This window comes from Xiphophorus hellerii, chromosome 24 (assembly GCF_003331165.1).
Source record: "Xiphophorus hellerii strain 12219 chromosome 24, Xiphophorus_hellerii-4.1, whole genome shotgun sequence".
Taxonomy (NCBI): Eukaryota; Metazoa; Chordata; class Actinopteri; order Cyprinodontiformes; family Poeciliidae; genus Xiphophorus; species Xiphophorus hellerii.
The window spans coordinates 2086253-2106736 of NC_045695.1; the positions used below are offsets into that span (position 1 = coordinate 2086253).

The following is a 20484-nucleotide window of genomic DNA, read 5'->3' on the forward strand; positions in this document are numbered from 1 at the left end:
CAAATCTCTCAGTCCACTTGAAATAAAGCAAAAAGGGCTTGTAGGTATATTTTCAGGAAGATATATTGATTTAAATCCTTAGTAAGGATGAAAAAAGAACTGGTGAAATAATATGGCAGTGAGACTAGTGGTTTTTCATCAATACTAAGGAGTTATTAACTTAAAAACCAAAAAGTTATTTGCAAGTTGGTTTTGTCTTATTTTAAGTCTACTAACATATTTGCAGGAGAAACTAGGCAAAAATACTTTTATCATAAGCAATTTTGTGTTTTTGCAGTTTGTATTCGTCCCAAAAAGGTTTTCTCATCTACAAATGGAGGTTTTTGCCCATTCTTCTTTGCAAAACCGCTCTGATTGGATGGAAAGCGTGTGAGAACATTACATTTATGTCTGACCTTTGACTGGGCCGCATAAGCAAAAGAATACGCTTTGCTCTAACCAGTGATGGCATAGTTACTTTGAAAAAGTAACTTTAATCGGATTACTGATTACTCCTTGAAAACGTAACTCAGTTAGATTACTGACTACTTGATTTGGGAAGTAACTAAGTTACATTAAAAGTAACTTTTTTAGTTACTTTCAGCAGCTGCTAACAACAACGCTGTGAAAATTACATTGATCTTTGCCGATACATTATTGGAAGCTATTTTATAATGGTAACATCAACAATGTGTCTCCACTGATAAGGTTGAACTGAAGGGGAGATTTTTTAATGGTTACAGTACAAAAAGAAAACATTAGTAATTTGTGCATGTTTTTGTGTTTTCCACTATTGTCTGGAAAACTCTAAGAAGGATTTTAAACCCCCCAGCCTCCAGGTTGTGCGTTACGGCCCTGCGTTTGGTGTCAGAGCTCAGAGCTCCTCCTGCGGCTAAACAATTCAGATGGCTGCTGCACAGATTTGTGACACTTATCTTAATATTAATAATTATAATGGCGTTTAGTTGCACAACTTTACGGACTCGTTCATTCGTGGCTGTTTTCACGTTTATTGCGCTGTTCATATTAGTCTCCATGTTTCCAATGTTCTGGATAGCTCGACGTAATTGACAGGTAATATATTAACTTGACATTAACAAAGACACAGCGGGACGGATCATCCGGGAAATGATGGACAGGGAGAGCCTGACTAAAACCAGTTGGAGGTCAGACACATTCTGGGGTTTCTGTCTGCTTATTTCCAAGCCCAAATGAGCAACTTCACGTTCAAAAACGAGCCCAAAAAGCTCAACCCGCGACTCATTAAATTTGCGAGCAATTTCAAGAAAAATAAAAATCCCACAGCCGCTTATAATAATCAGACTTGGCGACAGAAACTCAAAATAGTTCCTGTTTTTCTACCAACAAAATGTGCATCTCCCTCTTCCCTCCATTGTTTACGTTTCTGTTGCTGCTGATGCTGTCGCATAGAAACGGCGATCACTCGACAAGACGCATAGAGGAAATAAAATTAAATTCCAAAAGAAAATAGTAACGCACAGTAACGCAAAATGATTTTGATAAGTAACTGTAGTCTGACTACTGGATATGAAATAGCAACGAGTTAGATTACTCGTTACTGGAAAAAGTGGTCCGACGTCAGTAACGTGTTACTTAGTAACATCCCTGGCTCTAAACCAAAAAACCGTTTTGTGGATGTTTAGAGTTGTTCCCTTCACAACAGCCAAATAGAAGGCAATCTAATTCCGGACGTGGTAAATACAGATGAAAACAAAGGCTGAAAATTGCATCACATCACACCGCCACTCTTGGCATGACTACACATCCAAACAAACTTCCCTACTGTAGGTGCAGTCAACGCTCCATGGAAGGCAGCTGCTGCCAGTTGTGCGTTGTTTTTGTTAGTTTTCTTCGCATTGTGATTTTGTGACAATACTGTCGGCTCCCATCATGGCTGAATAAACTTTGAAATTGATCCATAATCGACTCCATCGTTGCTATGTGACGACGTTCTTCTTCTACGCATTCGGGTCACTGCGGGACTCGTTTAATTAGCATGAACGATCATGCAAAAAATAAATAAATAAAAAAATCGGAATTGAGCAACAAGACTTGGTAGTATAGTCGATTAATGTAGCTCCATCCATCTTATTATCAAGTGTTAACAGTTTTTCTGTCCCCAGCTAAAGAAATCATCTCCCACAGCATGACTCTGCCACCGCCATGGTTCAAGGTTAGCTTCCTGGCCACTCCCTCCTCGAAGGCCAGATTTGAAGCGTCCATGACAACGAGTCGTGCTCCTCAGGTTTCATGGTGATCTCTAACAGACCTGAAACAAAGCTGGATTATTTGGCTGCTTTTTATTGAGTATTGGAATAAAGAGCTGTGAACACAAAACACTTTTTATAAAACTGTCGCTCCACTTTGCACTACTTTGTATCGCTCTGCTTGCTATACAAAATCCCAGGGAAGTCCGTTGGCGTTCGCGGCCGCAGCGAAGCAAAACGTGGGGCAACTCTACGCCCCACTTTTTGGGGCAAAACTGTGAATAGTTTCGCAGCAGACTGAAAACGAAGCCGGAAACGGTACAAACAAGAGAAGACTAAACCTACAACAACAAGCCCCATCAATCTTAAATGCAGCCTAGTTCCCCGGCAGCTCCCCTCCTCCTCTCTTATCTTTCTCCCACTCCTTCTCTCGTTCCTCCTATCTTCTGCTCCCAGTGGGGTAGCATCGGGAAGACGGGAAGCTAAAAATAGCCTTCGCTACCCTCGGGCGGAGAGTCAGTCATCCCAACCTAATGCAGCTACTTCCCCCCCCCCACTCCGTCAAAAACATGCTTTCTTATGATGAGCAGGGAGAACAAGAGGGTTGTGTTGGGGGACTTGACCCGGTCTCTGCTCGGCCTTGTTGAAAGAGGCCTTTGTTACGCAGCAGGAATGAGAATGAGACGTCTGTCCACGGCAGCGCGGCGTTTACAAAGAGGGATGGGGGACGGAGAAAGGGAGGAAGGAAGGATGCTCCGGCCTCATTACATTCAGCGCACTTCCGTTCTGGCTGCTTCGTCCAGGGTGACTCCAGCGAGCAAGGTGAACCAGACAGGAACAATACGATTAATCAAACACGCCTCTCCTTGAAGAGCCCTTTTCCTCCGGGGGCGAAAATTCGCTTCCCGAGGGCACCGCCTGACGTCATGGCGACTGATAAAGGAGAATGGGTGACCCCTGTATGAGCCTCCGCCGGTTTGCATTTGGAAGGAAGCAACGGTCTGACCCTGGTTTCATACTGGGGAGAAAGAAAAACAACAAAAAAACACCAGTGATGCAATTTGCCGTTTCCCTGTGCCTCTCTGTGAAAGCCTGCGTTTGATATAAAGACAAAAAGTAAAAAAGAAAAAAAGTAACTGGAAATCGGTAATTACACTGCAAATATCTGCTGCGCGTCCGCTGCAGAGGAGAAGTTCAAGCAAAACTAGTAGAGACGGAAGCGTGCGGCTCAGATTTATGAATCTAATATGGCTGTGACATTTCAATAGGGGGGGTTTGTGTGAAATTTATAAGCGCATTCATAATTTAAGCTGGCGAGAGTGCGGCGCTTTCATTTAAAAAGCTGGAATTTACGAGCTCAAGTGGGACTGGGCGAAAAAAAAACTGTAGTTCTCCTTCGTTTAATGTCTCCAACATAATTTTTTATTTGCTCATTGGAAGCCAAACATTTGCGCTGAAGTCTCCAAAATGCACCCAAACAATTTAATCTTTAAATCTTTAAAGGGTTTTATGTAAGATTTGAATACTTTACTTATTCCCAAGCAGATGAGGTAAAACTCAACGCAGTTAGAAATAAGTCGGACGCCATTTCCAGCCTTTAAAAGAAAAACTATCAACTATGAGGTTACAAATGTTGAAATAAATGGATGTATTTTCCGTATATTTTTCTTATTGGCATAAAAACCATGGAGAATTCCAGTTTGATTTATCCCAGCTAATTGGTAACAGTGCCAATTATTCCAAAAAAGCCTTAAATTGGCATGAAAATTACTCATATTTCCCCTTTTAAGATATTCCACAGTCACAACTACTGCCTCAGTGTCTTATGTGATTTAAATTAATATATTTTGCTTGGCATTTCTGCCAATTATTCTCATAAATGCCAGCAAATGAGAACGACAACCAACACATCCAACTGGCAGATTTCCCATCTGATATCTGCAATTATGTGCCGACCTTCTACTTAATGAAAGGATATTTTAACTGGTAAACTTTGTCAGTATGTTTTATATACTTAAAGAAAGGCAAAAACATTCAAGGAAATAAGATTTGGTTTGTTTGAATTGATCAGAACAGAACATCTTAACAGTTTTCTTTAAATGTTGTGAAATATGCACAAAATTGAAATTTTAAAAGATCTAAGGTATTACTTCAGATTTTTACTTTAATCTCGTATACTTAAAACTTAGCAAAACGCAAAGGTGGAACTGATTGCCTTACTGTGTCGCTCCAGATGTTTTGGCTATTTTTAAGCAGCTGTTTGTTTAGTTGCAGAGCTGATGAAGTCGCTAAAAACCCAATTTTACTAATGTAAAAGCTTTTCTTTTGTTTAAATCTTTTAATCAAATGATTGGAAGCAGATAAAAAAAAGCTCTTTCTAGTCTTATTCTGAAAAATCTCTTACTTCTTCCACTTCTTAAAAATGGCCTTCTATTTAATAAAAGAAAGAAAAAAAACGTGTTTTCAAAGCAACAGCTTTTTTTAAATTCATCATCTCGTTTTTGTCTGCAGAGCGCCTCGTATAAATAGCTCATATTTGCTCAGTTGATTTCCTAATGAGCATCCGAGATAATACCACAAACGGTTGCTAGGAGACCTGTGATGCAACTGTAAAAAAACTCGCTAGCTGTGCCTATTGCCTTACAACAACAAACGCCCACGCTATCGCAGTTGCTCATAGTGGCCTTGTACCTACTATCCACTCAGAGTAACAGGTGCAACATTTAATATCTGTCTCAACTTTCGCTTTTTTTCTCTCTCTCTCTCCTCCCGCCGCCCCCGTTTTCTACTAAAGATCATCTTTAATCTGCTTGCGTAACTTCAGCATCTCCCTGCTGGACGGGGCAGACATTCATACTTTGCGTACATCGCTGCATGAAGCACCATGTCAAAAGGCACGGGGATAGGGTTCCGGGGAAGCGGTGTAAACCATAATTGCCGCCGACAGATCGCTGGCAGAACACAGTGTATCCCGTTTCTCGGCTGGGTCGAGACAAAAGACACGGGGACAAAGGACGCGTCCCGCTGCTTTCATTAGCTCATGTTCACTCTCTGCTGTCTTTGTCCCAACACCAATTAAAAACAAGGCTTTTCTAATGATTTGGGGTTGAAATGCCATGATTAGGTGTTTGTTTTTGGGAGACGGGGGGGAGGGGGGAGGTTGGGTGAGGCCGTGCCTTGCTTGCACAAGGACAAAGGGGGGCTTGTGCACGCCGTTTGGACAAGAGACCCCCTGGGGTTGTCCTCTGATGGACGGTTGATCGTGTTCAGCCAAGTCGGTGGCACATAGGAGGACGGAGCGGACGAACTGTCTGGCTGGCTGGAAACTCCTCTCTCTGGGAGAGAGAGGGGGGGGGGGGGGGGGGGTGCGGCATTGTGGGAACACGCTGCAGAGTATTTTGCAACCATTTTTTTTTTTTGTAATTTGGCTTTTAGAGAGAGAAACAACATGTCTCCACAAGTGAAAAAGCTGAGAAACGTGACAGTCAGGGTTGAAATTACCCACCGCGAGGCGTGTGCACCTACCACGGCGGCTGCCACACACTGAAACAAAATTTAAAAAAAGAGGGAAAAAAAGGCCAGAGTTTGTGTCATGCATGCCCTCGTCCTTCATTTTTAGCAGCAAGCCGCTCGATGATGAAGGGGAGAATCAACATGATGGGGGGAGGAGGAGAGGGAAGAGAACCAAAAATAATGATTGTTTGTGCACCACATGCGCACGTGCTCATATCTGGTGTGCGTGCTGCTAAAAATAGACTCAGGGATAAGCCGGGCCCTTTTTATTGCAGTGAAAGCGTTTAACCCGTTCGGCCCCGGATTCCGCCGGCCTGATGTGTGATCGCACGCAGCTGCAGGAGGGGATGAAGAGCGGGGGGGTTGGATCAGTGAAAGGTGCCAAAGTGGAAAAAAGGGATGAGAGAACCGTTGTTTTAAAGGAAAAAAGAAACACACAAAAATTCCGTCTTACTTTCCATTTCCCGAAACGTTGCCCAAAACGAAGTGCTTTATTGTGGTTATCCTAGACACGATGGCTTTTGTTACACAACATTACACACCAGAACTTACAAGATATTCTTATTGTTGGAGTTAAACAGAGCTCTGAGAGATGTGTCATTTTATTTTAGTGTATTATTGTAAAGGGGGTTTTACTCATAATAACGCACTACCCTGTGTTGGTCTATCTCATAAAATCCTATCAAAACACATGGGTGTTTGTGTTTGTAGTGTGAAAAAATGTGATATAGTGGGTGTGAATACTTTTGCGAGGCGCCGTCGTCGTGGAAAAGCTCTCATCCTCCAGCCTCAGACCGCTCTCTAAATCTCCACGCCGCTACCTAATAGTATCTGGCAGGTGTAATAAAAAGCAAATCCATAACATAGATGTATAGCCATCTGGAGATCTGTGTGCATACTGTATTGCGATGTTTGTCAAAGATGTGGGTAAGATCCAAAAACAGTACAAAAGACAGATAGAAAGGGGGGGAAAGAGAGAGAGAGAGAAAAATGTGGCATCAAATTATTCTGGAGAGATTAGCGGGCGAAGCAGCTGGCTGCCAAAACCGACAATCTAATACTTTTCAAATAAAAATGAAAGCTAATAAATCTTTCTGTCCCCCCGCCGCAGTGAGACGTCATCATCCAAGATTGCCAGGCTGCGGCGTTTCGGTTTGGGAGTTTTACTGGCGCGTGCCCTGATAAACCTACAAGATTAACATTTGGTCATGACAGCAATTACCTGGAAATTATTAAGACACGCCTCATCTTTCTTTAAGAAGTGTTTAAAGGGAGACCCGTAAGGTGAATGGCGGCACTTCCCTCGGGTTGGCGCTTTCTCACCGGGAGGGAAAAATTGCCACGCAAGGGTGAGAGCGTGTGTTAGTGTCACCGGTTGGCCTGGAAGACGGTTTACGTCAGCAGCGGTCCCTCTGCATTTCTGAGAAAACTCCCCACTGACCAAATGGTAAGAGTTGGCAAACAGTTGCACACACACCAGGAAGCTGCTTAATTATCTTATCGCAATTAGCCGACGAGACGAACTTTACAGCCGCTGAAAGCTTGTTTCACTCCTTCAGTCCGTTTCCTTGGTTTCCCTCCTCCTCCCAACAGTCGCCAATTACTACACCTCTTCTACCTTTTGTGATTTCTATTCTCGGCATAAATGGCAGAAATACTCGCCGACTTTGCTCTCGGTCAGACGCATGGGCTGCAGGTTGTCCCTGGTCTTGCCACAGCAGGTTTTGGTCTCTGTGTTGTCAGGCCTGGATTTCTGTTATTTTTAACAGCCTGCCTCCAGGCGTGTTTGCTTTGGTTCAAATTAAATGTAAGTTTATTCATTACGCCGCCTCCCTGCCTCCTGCCTGTCAGCCAGCGCTTGGCTCCACATCCACGTCACACCAGTGAAATTTGAGCATGTGAGAAATCATTTAAAAACAAACAAACTATATTTCCTTACTCATAAGGAGCAAACAAACATATAAAACAAAGGTTTTAAGTGTAAATTTTACAGTTAAAGTGCAAATTTGATGGATTAAGAAGACTGAAAATGTTGCTGTAAATCAAACTTTCTTCAGCCAAGTACTTAATTAGGCTTGTTTACTGATCTGCAGCAGACTATTTATTTTACCAATGAGTGTGGTAAGGTAGAGGGTGTTGCCAACATTGGTTTCAAAACAGCGGGTCATAAAAAAAGAGGGGGTGTGGGGGGCGAGTATTTTATTGCCCTTATAGAAGGAAAATAATCCTACACAGTTCACTGACAGCTTGAGATTTGAAGAGAAAGTTCTCAGTCGCTGCCATGTCAACGGAAGGACTTTAAAGTGTAGGAGCAGTAAAAATAATAAATAAATAAAAAAAAAATTGGCTGGTGCCTCCAAACCGCTTTTGTCATCTTTTATTTGAGATAATTACTTGGGATTTAATGTAAAACAACCAATATATAAGATTATTTGCAAAGAACACTTATAGTTGCAACATACTGTAAGTAACTGATGTACAAATGTTGGTACCATGAGTACTGGTGGACGTAGCGTGGCTGTGAAGCCTTTGCGGTGATCTGAGGTCCTGAAATTATAGATTTCATCAATCTAGGAGTTCAAAAGTTCAAATCATCCAGACGGCAGAGAGAGAAAGGTTTGAGATTATGTTGTTTTTTGGGGTTTTTTTTACTGCTTTGATCAGAGATGGGCAGAGTACCCCAACATTGTACTCAGATAAGAGCAGAAATACTTTGTAATAAAATTACTCAAGTAAAAGTAAAGAGTACAGCGTGGTAAAAAATACTCCTAAAATTACATTTTTTCAACAAAAAGTTACTCAAGTAACTGTGTAAATGTAACTAATTACTTCCCAGCTCTTGCTTTAATCCTACTCAACATTCAAACTACTGTGCTAACAATTACGAGACTTTAACCCTGACTGTTGCATTGCAAATGAAAACATTGTCTTAGCAAAGCTGGTTTGGTGGAGTTAAAACTAGAGAAATGCATCAAAGTAGGAAAGAATCCTTTACACCAGAGTCCGAAGGTATTGCCTGTGCTATAAATTACAAGCAGCAGCTTTGCTAAGCCATAAATATGTAGTTGCTTAAAATGTCTAAACCCAAGAGAGAACAATTTAATCTTGGTTGGCACTAAATCATCTGGTGCTCCTTGTTAATGTTTATTTTAGACGATTGTATATTCCTGGCTAATTTGTGTTGTTGCTATATAAACCTGGAAACTGGTACTTGTAACCTAGATACAGCTGAGCCTTCGAGGAAAGGAGCACTGTGTCAAGTTCGCCAGTTCAGAGCCGTAAACGGCGCTCACGCCCACGCAGGCCCGAGCACAATAAAGCGGTAAAAAAAATCTAATCTGAACGTTTATGTCCCGCTGCAGCTTGATAATGTTCGAGGAATGCATTAATCTTTGATTTTCTTTCCCCCCACACATGCAAAGATTTAAAGTTCAACCCTTCCATTCACAAATACAGACCATGGGAGCTACTTAGCAGCTACTCATAGGCCTCACACTGAGTGTGACTCATACGCAGGCCCGGCTTGTACTCCAGCGGTACACCATGCAGCCTTTCCTGGAAAGCTAGCTCACTTCTGACTAAAGCAAATCACTGGCAGCTAATGGTATCACCTTCCCTTTTTAGTGGAGCTGCTCTGACACCTGAGGGCTGCTCTCTTTGAATCCTGATTTTCATGTTAGCTCGCTTTTGCATGCATTGTTTTCACAATCAAAATGTGTGGTGGAGCTGCTTTGGGTTTTTTGGGGGGGGGGGTTCCTAATACCCCACCTGGCAGAATCTCCCTTTCGTCTGTGCTGCAGAAATTTACATCTACTATTTGTGGTGTGTTCTGCATAGCAAACAAAGACTCCTTCCTTGTAGAGACCGGGCCAAAAACAGCATCTGCCAACAGGAACTGATAAGTCTGGGAATGAGAGGGAACACCTACAGATGTAACTAGAGTTCAGTCGATTCTAAGTAAAGGACAATGAACAGCAAAAGAAACAGTTAAAAGTGTAACTGAGTCATAATCCAGTCAATCATTAACAAACAACTCACACACACTCACTTCTTCAACTGTAAATGTAAGCTCCTTTTTGAAGAAGAAATCCAGTTCAACCTCACTCAGCAGTATTGAGTCAGCTGGGAGGAGACAATCATTATCCACAGTGAAATAAGGCTTGAACAGTCATGGAAGGCCGATCAGTGAAGAAGAAGCCACTGCTCCAAAAGACACATCAAACACCAGATTACAGCTTTCTAGTGAACTCAGGGACAGAGGCTTTTCTGTTTGGAGATGTTCTGTGGTCTGATGATGCTAAAACAGTGTTTGACTGTAGAAGCTTGCAAGCCTGATGATGTCATCCCTATAAGTGGCACCATTATTTTGTACACTTTTTAAAAACCTTTTAAGGCTATTATGAACGAAATTTAAGACCTGTATAATGACAAAAACCTTTGCTAGGGTGGAAGACATTTATCTTTTACCCTAGCAAACTAGCTAGCAAGAGTATATTAGCAGCTAGTTACCGGTAACCACCACCGCCTGGAGTCACAGAACAAAGTGAATTTAAGATCCATGGTTAACGTTGAGCTAAATTAATGTTTGAAAATGTATTTAAAACGTTTTAATGATGAATGGACACTGTCTTGTGGGAATGTTCCACTGCAGAAGGAACTGATGCTCTTCAAAAATATAGATGGCGTCACAAAGAATAAAAATATTGAAGTAAAAATCTCTCCGGCAATTAGTTGCTAAATTCTTTTATATATACAGTGTTTGTCAACATCTGGTTACTACTATCATCAAAATAAATGTACAAGCATTTTTTGGGGACCATTTTTATTCTGCCACAGGTTTGTGCTCCAAATATAGCCTTTAGCTACTGCAATTCATCTTCAGCATGATATTTACCCAAACACTGATGTATGTTTAGCATGTAAAACAAATGTTGTAGAGTAATATAAACAAAATCTGTCTGTATACAGAGAAATCACTGCTGGGTAAACACTGTAGGCCAACTAAAAGGTCTTATCGGCCTGACCCCTTTTGTTCCCAGAAACGGTAACGTGACAAAGCGCTTTGCATTTCCCTTTTCTGGGAAAAAGATTTATGGTAAATGATCTTTAATCTAAATATCCCAATGCTTTTGTAATAAAGAAAATGAATAAGTCCTGGATAAAAAAAAAAAGAAAAAAAAAGTGAGCTGCAGTAAGCTCATTTACAGATTACAGAAACGGCACATAAGCAGGCAGGCATGCTCAGAAACATCCAGCAGAAATGCAGCTAAAGGAGGGGAGGGATCAACACACACGCACACACACACACACACATACATGCAAACTCAAAGGGATTTAGGACGAGTTGTCAGTGTTCCTACAGATTTTCTATGTAGAAATTCCAGACTTTTCCACACTCAACTTTCTAGAGTTTTGGGTTAGGGGGTTAGTTTTTGTGACAGAAAGAAGGAAAGGTAAAAGGATGGAATGATGGAAGAACAAAAACAGAAAGTAGGAAGAAAAGACAAGAGCAGGCAGTAGTACACATAATTTTCTCATTCTTTTCTTTTCCCCATCCTTCTCCAGATCTGGAAGATCTTGAAATCAAAGTCCAGGTTTTTCCAGACTTCTCCCATGAATCCCCGTTTCTGTGGATGAACGTGACCACAAAGCTGATGTGTAAACACAGCGAACTGCTTACCCTGCGCTCCCTTCTGTCTCACAACATCCCCACCGCCGAAAAAGTAAGATATGGAAGACGCCTGACAAATGCCTGGAGGTCACACTTTTGCACATTTTTCTGTCTTTGGATGTCTCCTGGCTGCCTCCTTCTGTCTCCCAGTGTGTGCACCAACATCCAACAAGTGCGTCTCCGAGCTGTCACTCAAAACGAGACAAGCAACACCTCAGATCGACGCCCACGCCTCGGCAGCTCTCCGAGGACCCAGATCGTCTCCTCCAGAGGCTTTTCGAATGTGGCTCAGAGAAATATGAATCACCCTCTGCCACCCCCCCGGCCGCCGACGAAAGGATCGTTTTTGTTTTAGTCGGAGGTGAGCGAGCAAAGGGTTGGCAGGTGGATCCTGGATGCCGGGAAGCAAAACTGTGGAAATAAGGCGTCGCAGAAGGGCAGCGTGGGAAATTAGAAAAGAGCTAAACGTTGTGTTTTGACAGCGAGCGGGGTCGGTTTCGCTTTTCCGTCGGCCGCCGCGGCTCCGAGGCCGAGCGGAGAGCGAAGCTTCCTGACCCGTCTTCAAGGCAGGAAGCCGATTTAATTTCACTCTTTGTGTTCTTTTTACAGACTTCGCATAAAGGGGAGCTGTTATTTCAGAGCATTTTGGACAAAAAAGCGAGAGCTGCAAGGGAACACGACTGAGGCGGTTTATTTTAAAAAGACAAGGTTTTTCTTACAGTTTTGTTGTTTTTTTTGTTACTTGGGGTCTAATGTTACCTGTATTATTAGAAATGTGGGAACGTGACGCCTACAAACTAGTAATTTTGACAAAACTTTCGGGCTTTGAAGGTCTTCCCGAGCATGACTTTAATCAGAAATGCAAAGGCAGATTAAGGTAAAACTGAGATAGTCTATCTAGAATAAGCTAATTATGATAAAAACATCTTTATCCTTTGTTAAATCAGGAAATTATTCATGCAGCATATTTTTAGGGAAGATTAATTACAGCCAGACTGATAGAACTTGTCTGACAGCATGTGAACAGGAACACATCACGCCCCGACCTAAAGAAATTTAGGAACAGATGAACAGTCTAAAATTCTGATGATTCGACGTAAATTTTACAGAAACCGTTTAAAGGAGAATCATGTGACAACGTGTTTTATTCTGTGATTTTTTAACATTTTAAATGGAACCATTTAGGGTTCAAAACGATTCATCGGATTAATCACGATTATTCAATTATTTAAATAATCATCAACTAAATTAGCAATTAGTAGTTGATAAATCGAGAATTGGAGTGTAGAGATTCATAAGAAGAACATTTGCTGAAAGACTCACACTGAGAGCTGTAGTTAAACCTACTGTATGGTCAAATTTACACATTTTGCACTAAAGATGAAAAATATGTTTGTTTGTAAATATGTCCTATCCAGAATTCAAGTGGCATAACAAAGTAATGATTAGTTTTATTTTTTAAAAAGGAATTATTTGTTTATTTGCATCTTTTAATGTATTTCTAATACTGCATAAAAAAGGGTTAACACAAATTTTTTTTATCTGATTAATCAATTAATCGTCAGGATAACTGATTACTGGAATAATTGTCAGATGCAGCCCTAGCAGCATTTTAAAAAATAACTATGATTTTTCTATTAGAGCACATAAATATGTGTCAAAACCAAACAGTTTAGTACACCTGTGCTGACGTGGATCCGGATAATCGTCCACATCCTGCACATATTAAACCTCGCTGGCAAACTGGCCAGTCTACAGGGAAAACATTTCACTCTCCAAGCTAACTGAACTGGTCCCAGTCGGTTCCTGCACACTTAAACAGAGCTACAATGAGAGGAACTGATGCAACACTACTGTAATCGTGGACCGGCGCAGCGTTTCTGAGACGTGTCGCAGGAATTTTAAACATCAGCATCCTGATACTTTCTCTGCTGCTGAATGCACATTTACTTATTGCCATTCCTCAGCTGTAAACTGTAACATGTATTAGCAATAAATGCCTAAAAATATTGGCTATTATTTGAAAATATGATCATAATTTGCAATACAGCGTCAAGTATTTCATCATCTCCGGTTGTTCGTGTTTCACCTTAAGAATATATTAGTTGATTGCAGGTGAAGTTGTCGAGGTGAGTTTTCTGCCTCCGCGGTGAGTTCAGGAGACGTTGGAACGCCGAGGGCGCTCACATCCCTCCAGGGAGGCCTGACGGTTGCCTCGGCTGTGCTATTTAAACTGCACACACTCCCAGGTGTGCAAAGTCGACAAGCTGGACACCATCAGGTAGCGCGGCGACAGGGGCAGCTAGCGAAAGTCTCTCCGTCTGCCAGCGGGTCACGGGATCGTTTATCAGCTCACTAAAACGCGAGCCAAAGCTGCTGAACGGGAGCTTCATTAGCCTGCCAGGGAGTAAAAGAAGAGCCTCGCCTAATGAGACGATGCTGTGGACCTTCTATCACACTCCGGAGCTCATTCATATTGAATTGAGCTTATTAGCTGCCATAAGACCAGATTAAAATGTTTTATTGCATTTTAGTGAGTGGCGATCCGTCTCTGTGCGTAAGCAAAACGTGGCGGGGAGCCAAGCGCTTGTTACTTGACGTGCAATGGTTAACATTTCATCAGGGGGCTCGGAGGACCCCCATCAAATGTTAACCCACCTGAGAAGCGAGAGGCTTTAATTAACTCTATTTTAATATATAAAATCCCCTGCAAAAGTATCCCTACCTGGGTAGGGATACTTTTGCAGGGGATTTTATATATATTTTATATATTAAGAGTGAAACATGGTGGTGGCAGTATCATGCCGTGGGGATGATTTTCATCATGGGGGTCAGAAAATGTGATCAGAACTGATGGGAAGGTAAGTGTAGATACATTTGAGGCAAAATACTGGTTACTAAAGGCAACACTGGACATTGGGAGAATAAAAAATAATAATTTCAAATAAGAATCAAGATACTCATTTGCTGTGATTCAGAATCGATATTAAATTTCTAACTATACGGGATGTCGCCGTGCAGTTGGTATGGGAACGTACGCAAACACGGAAGACACCAAAACACAGATGACAGTACAAAAATGAAAGCAAAAGAGACACAAACAAACCTGTTGTCATTGAAGATAAAAATACGAACTTGTTTTGGTTTTCACCAAATGCTCGGTTTGTAAAATGAAAATTGAGCACTCCCGTAAATGTTTCACTGAGACAGCCTCAACAAGAGACTAAGAGAAAGGTTGCCAAAACAACCAAAACGGCACGAACATGATGCAACTTGGAACAATTCCATTTAAGCACGGATTAATGTTTTAAAGGACAGTTCAATGTCTCCGTTTGTCATTGTCTTCCAAAGCAGATTGGAGTAGAAAACACTTTACTTCATTTTGTTTACCATTTGATGGCACTAAATGCAGCCAGAGCTACTATAGAAGGGCTTACATCAACAAGCAATCGTGTACCAGATTGGCCTAGTCAAAGCCCAGACCGAGATCTAAGTGAGAATCTAGTGAAAGACTTTAAAAATTGTGTTCACAGATGCTCTCCATCCAGTCTGGTTGCGCTTGAACTGTTTTCGGAAGAAGAATGGGCAAATATTTCCGTTCATACATATTTAATCTAATAAAAAGTATATTTAAATTTGTGATGAGATGGGGTTTTTTTACATTTTATGTTAAAAACAACATGGCTAACAATAAAAAAAACTTTAAAAAATGTCGTAAAAAAAAAAAACATCATCAAAGAACTGAAAAGTCTTACCTTGGTGACTGTTTGATGTCATCTCTATCAGGTTGGTGTCCACACAGTTCAGCAAATCGAGCAGCCGGCTCGTTGTGTTTATGCGTGAGTGTTTGTGTGCTGCAGAACAGAAGTGATGGGGTGGCCGTGTGTGTGCGTATTATTCACTGCAAGTATTATTCACAGGGAGGCCGTTATCCTGCCAAAACTAAGGGCGTCTGGGAGCATCCGCTTAAATGTGAGCTCGGGCTGATCCAACACTCCGGACGCTCGAACAGGAAACTGGAAGCAGGCGTCCAGCAGCAGCAGCAGCCAATCTCCATTAGCCTAATGATGTGGCTACTGCACTAAAAGAGGCAGCGCGCTGTCTAGCATCAGCATCAACCTAGGAGATGGGACAGAAAGGACAGCGTCGTTACTGCTTCTATAAAAACAGTCGGAGCTTTCCTACTGTAAACAAAAGGAATCGGCGTCCAACGTTCTCCGTTTTCAGTCGGGTTCTTTTCGTAAAATCTGCGTCAAACACGAAGCTGCTGCTGATTTAGAGAAGAGTTAAAGGAGGGGAAGAGTTTAGTTATGTTTATTGATTGAAAAATGTTTCCTAAAACTTTCAGAGCAAACGGGCAAGAAATTGTGAAAGGGAGAAAAGGGCATAATGTGTCACTTTTCTACGGATCGAATTGAACCTTTACTTCTCCACATGAGTTTTAAAAAAGTAGAAAATGTGGCTCTGTGTCAGTTTGCCCCTTAAATTTGTACTTCGCAACCACGTAACACTGAGTTTGTTTGTTTCTCTTGGTGAAGAATTATGGAGATATACAGTATATTTTTTTGTTTTGAAATCCATCCACTGTCAGGTTGATGGGACTGTATGCTTACATTTTTAAGGGATAAAGTTTTATGCTACGCCTTCTGTCCGCCGATTTGGGTTCTGATCCTCATTTTTACCAGTTCGCGCTAATGAATCGGCGCAGGAGACTACAAGTAGATTATTTAAAGTTGGGAAAAGCAATGGTGACCAAGTGAGGAAAAAGGTCACCAAGGGTGGGGAGATTCTTGCTGTTTTATTCAAGGTAGGAAGAAGAATAAGAACAAAGTTCCTTCCCACCACAACATTTCATACTTCATAAAAAGTCCTTATAAGACACCATAATGATGTATTTGTAAGTAACAGTTGATGAGAAAAAGTTCCTTATAAATATGTTCGAGGAAGTGTTTTGTTTTTTTTGGCTCTAGTGGTCCTCATCTGATAGTTAATTGACAGGAAAGTGGGTAATGAGAGAAGGGGAAGACATGCGGCAAAGGTTGCCAGGCTGGGAATCGAACCTGCGACAGCCGCGTCGAGGACTAAGGCCTCCATATGTGGGCCGTGCTAAACCCCCGCACCACCACAGCAAACCCTGGGGAAGTGTTTTTTAGGTGAAATAGATGAAGTTCACCAGAAGTTTTTGGGTCCAAAATGACCCAAATTGCAACTATTATCCACAAAATGTGACTTTTTATTTTGGAAAGGGTTTTGCTTTCCAAAATAAAACAAATACTTGTACTTTAATGTTCTTTGGGAGGTAATGGGGGAACCTGAATGCCTTGAGCCCAAAGCTTAAGTGTCAGATGTAATCAGTGGTTAACCCTGAAGCACCACAGATAGAAGGGGTAGAACTGCCCTGGGGGGAGGTTGGTGTGGAGGTGGGAGAGGGGAGGGGGGTAGCGTGGATGTTTACTCCCTGGCAGAGGGTCTCCGAGGCTGTTCGAAGCAGGACATGCACGTATGTGTGTGTGTGTGGGTGCATTAAAGGCTGGGGGTTGGTCTCAAGACGAGAGGGGCCAGACAGTACAGCCGCAGGACAAATTGTCCCCCCGCCCCTCCTAAAAAAAAAAAAGTCGGTCACTGCACAGTGCACGCACACTTTGTGATGAAGGGGCAGAGCTGGGAAGGGGAGGGTCTCGGATCCTGAATGTGTGTCGCCGGGTTTTAGGGAGAAGCTGGGTGCAACACCATTCTCCCAGGGTATCTCATCTGTCTAGGGAGGGGGGGCATTAACGCGAACGTCCGAGACCATTGTCCCCCAAGACACGTTGGCTTGATGCAGGGTGACAGAACTGGGGAGACATGCCCCGCAGCCCAAAGTGTGGCAATGACGGAAAAGCACTCACAGAGAGCAACGCAAAGGTGGAAAATTATCTAAATATTACAGAAAAACTGTATTTCTCCATGAAAAACATGAATATAGAATAAAACTTCAAACAATAACGATTATAAGTGTGACAATGGTTGGCTTATGAGACCTGTACCTGTGCAGCCATGTCAAATCCAATAAAAGAACTTCCTTTTTTTTAAACAAACAAACCCTCATTTAGTTATATTTTAATCACATTTTGGTGAATAACAGGCACAGAGATGCAAATCATTTCACATTTTGCTCTAAGTTTTAACTTTTTTTTATTAAAAAAACTAACTGTATCAGACCTTTATCAGATGATATTTTGCTTTTCAAAAGAAGAGAAAAGTCAATCCTAAAAAGTTCTGATGTTTTATATTGACAGAAAAAGTCCAGACGTCCTTGCAACACGCAACAAATTACAGAAACTTTACTTTAAATGATCTGCTGTCAAGGTTTATGTGAAGAGGTATGGTCAGAACGAGAGGTTTATTTGTTCTGATAGTAACTGATAGTTCTGATAGTCACAAGAAGCTAAAATATCTCAAATTAATTAAAGTAATTGTTTAAAACGTTCTATATTACTGTAGTCAGAACACTTTCAAAATGTGTATACACAAGTTACAATTCAATATAGGTTATTGGACATAAAAGTGATATTAATATCCGATATTGTTCCAAATCGGTGCATGTACTGTTAATATGAGATCTGGTGTTTTTCTTTTATTCTTTTTTTTTTTTTAATGTGGAAATAATTGGTCGTGAAATCTTGTGCAATTAGACCTTACCATCAGAAATATTACCAGTTATGATAAAGCCAAGGTAACGCTACCTGCCTCCTGCTAGTAGAGATTATTTATTTGAGTCATAAATCATGCCCTGAGAGTAAACTGTGACGAACCAACAAACATTTCTGTAAACCTTTTGTAAGACTGGTACGACCCAGTAAGTAGACCACACCATTTCTTGCACAACTTTTTCGTTCATGAAATAAATTAAACAATGAAGCTACGTGGATGTAGCTTCACTACAAAATAGGAAAGGAGAAGAAAGCAGCAGTACCATAATAAAAATACTCCAGGCTCTGAAGTTTTTTTTCAATACATTGTACCTCCATTCCTACACAAACGCTGCTATTTTGTAGATACAAACAAAGAATCTTTCATTTCATCCTACATCATGCATTACACACCTGCAGCCTTGATGTCAATTATGTGGATAAACATTCATAAAAATGAGAAATAGAACACATTCATTTGTTTTACACATTTGCACTGACTGACAAAGCTAAGGATTACAAATAATTTGAAGAATAAACAAAGAGTGAATTTTAAAAAAATATTTGCAAAGTAGCTTTTCTTGCAGTAAGAACATGTTAGGACTTATTTTATGAATAGTATGAAACAACCAAGTGCTGAATAAATTCAGTATTTTCAATCTATATTACTGGTTTTTAATATTTTTATAGTAACTTCTATAGGTTACCACGTGAACCAACTTACAACTTTTTTCGCGATAAAATCGAAAAAAATCGATTTTATCGATACCACTGGTCATATCGTGAGTGCGAAATGACGGTATGACCAGGAGGTAGCAAAAGCCAGAACCAATGTATGTCAGAACTAAACTGCTTAATCAGAAAGAAAGAAAAAATATCTCCTTTTTAAAATCTATTAAACTTCAACTGTTAATTTATGGGTTCAAAACAAATAAATGTATGTTATATATCAGCTTTAAACGTCAAAATTTGGAACCGGAATAAGCCACACAAGAAAATGCATCGGTGGACCGATAGTAGATGACACAGCTTTCTGTAACCCCATCCCTAAAAACAGGGGGCTCACACTCACTCAGCCTGTTTCCAGTACAAAACACAACTCTCTGACATACAAGGACAAAAAGTCCACTTCCTCTGCACAACATTTGCAGAAACACGAGCAAAGCAGCGCTTTTAAACCCACCACAATCTACAACTCAGATGTTGCTTTAACAGCTTTAACAGTCCGTACGCCCCCATTCACAAAAAAGAAAAAAAGATTGACGCATGCAGAGAATTACCACCGCCCATCCCGAACCATTCACACACAAATACCCGGGCCTGGACCTCAGTTTTACACCTTTTCCATGCCAGCAGCCCGGCCAGAATGGCTCCGGAGAAGTGTTTTCACTCTGTATTTTACGCTAAACCCCACGGCTCGTTCCTGCTCTATAAATAGCTCAGCAACAATCGGCATAATAAACATCGCCCCTCACTTCCCGCCCGCAACAGCGCAACAAACCGTAGCCGGACAGAAAAAAAAGACGGCTTAATTCCCCGAAAAGAGGTGAAATAACTCCTACCGCCTTGAAACACGACTCAGACCCACGGACGGCCGTTGAAATGCAGCCGTGGAAAACGAAAGCGAAGCGGAGCGGTGTGGAAACTTGAGCCGGACATTGTTTTGATGAATCCCTGTGTGTGGATCGCATCCCTGGCGGAGAACCAACATGAAAGCGGCGCTGCTCGGCCACACGTTCATCCACACGGCGCACAAACCGGCTCACCTAACACTGGCCAGGCGGAGGGCCAGGCGTCCCGACGTGTCTCCCGCTCGGTTGGCCTTTTATTTCTCTCCCATGTTAGAGACTCCGACGGGGGGGCGCGGACGGGGAAAGAAAATTCATCTCCTGACAGATTCCGCCATACTGGATTTTTGTTACAGCCCCAGCGTCACATGGAGCGCCCCTGCATCTACCAGAGGCGGGGTCAGCCGGATGAAAACGGGCCCATCTGCCGCTGTCCAGCGCTCGGTCCTGTTTGGAGATTATCACTATGCTTTTAATTAAAAAAAGAAAAGAAAAAAATACTTTGTATAGCAATGTGTGTTTTACAATATCATGGAGTCGGTACAAACTTTATTTGGCCAAATATTCCTCAAATAAATCCAAACATTGTCAGAAAGTTGCTTTAGTTTAAGTCAATAACACACGCAGTCATATATTTCTAGCGTTTATTTCTATTAATTGTGATGATTGTGGCATAAATGTTCTCGGAAATTAAAAATTTCACTGATATTTTGACCTTTTATCTTAAATGCTGAGCTCCATGTCTGCCAGCAGCATGAGTAATGATGTCGTTGATGGTTGGTTTGGGCTCCTTTTGCCTTGTGTCGTTGTAGCTTTTCCTTCCTTTTGCGTTATGTCGTAGCTTTTCCTTCTTT

The 20484-nt window shown here is 41.5% G+C and overlaps 1 protein-coding gene across 2 annotated transcripts in view; it reads right to left on the reverse strand.

Annotated features, from left to right (window-relative positions):
* Positions 1-19988, reverse strand: part of LOC116716173 (histone deacetylase 4-like) — a 72502-nt gene extending 52514 nt beyond the window's left edge. For both annotated transcript variants that reach the window (XM_032557057.1, XM_032557056.1), the window contains exons 1-2: positions 19829-19988; positions 15147-15510 (exon numbers count right to left, since the gene is read on the reverse strand). In XM_032557057.1, coding sequence (XP_032412948.1) covers positions 15147-15168 — 22 coding nt within the window. In that variant the 5' untranslated portion in view covers positions 15169-15510; positions 19829-19988. The remainder of the gene's footprint in view (positions 1-15146; positions 15511-19828) is intronic.
* Positions 19989-20484: the final 496 nt, after the last annotated feature.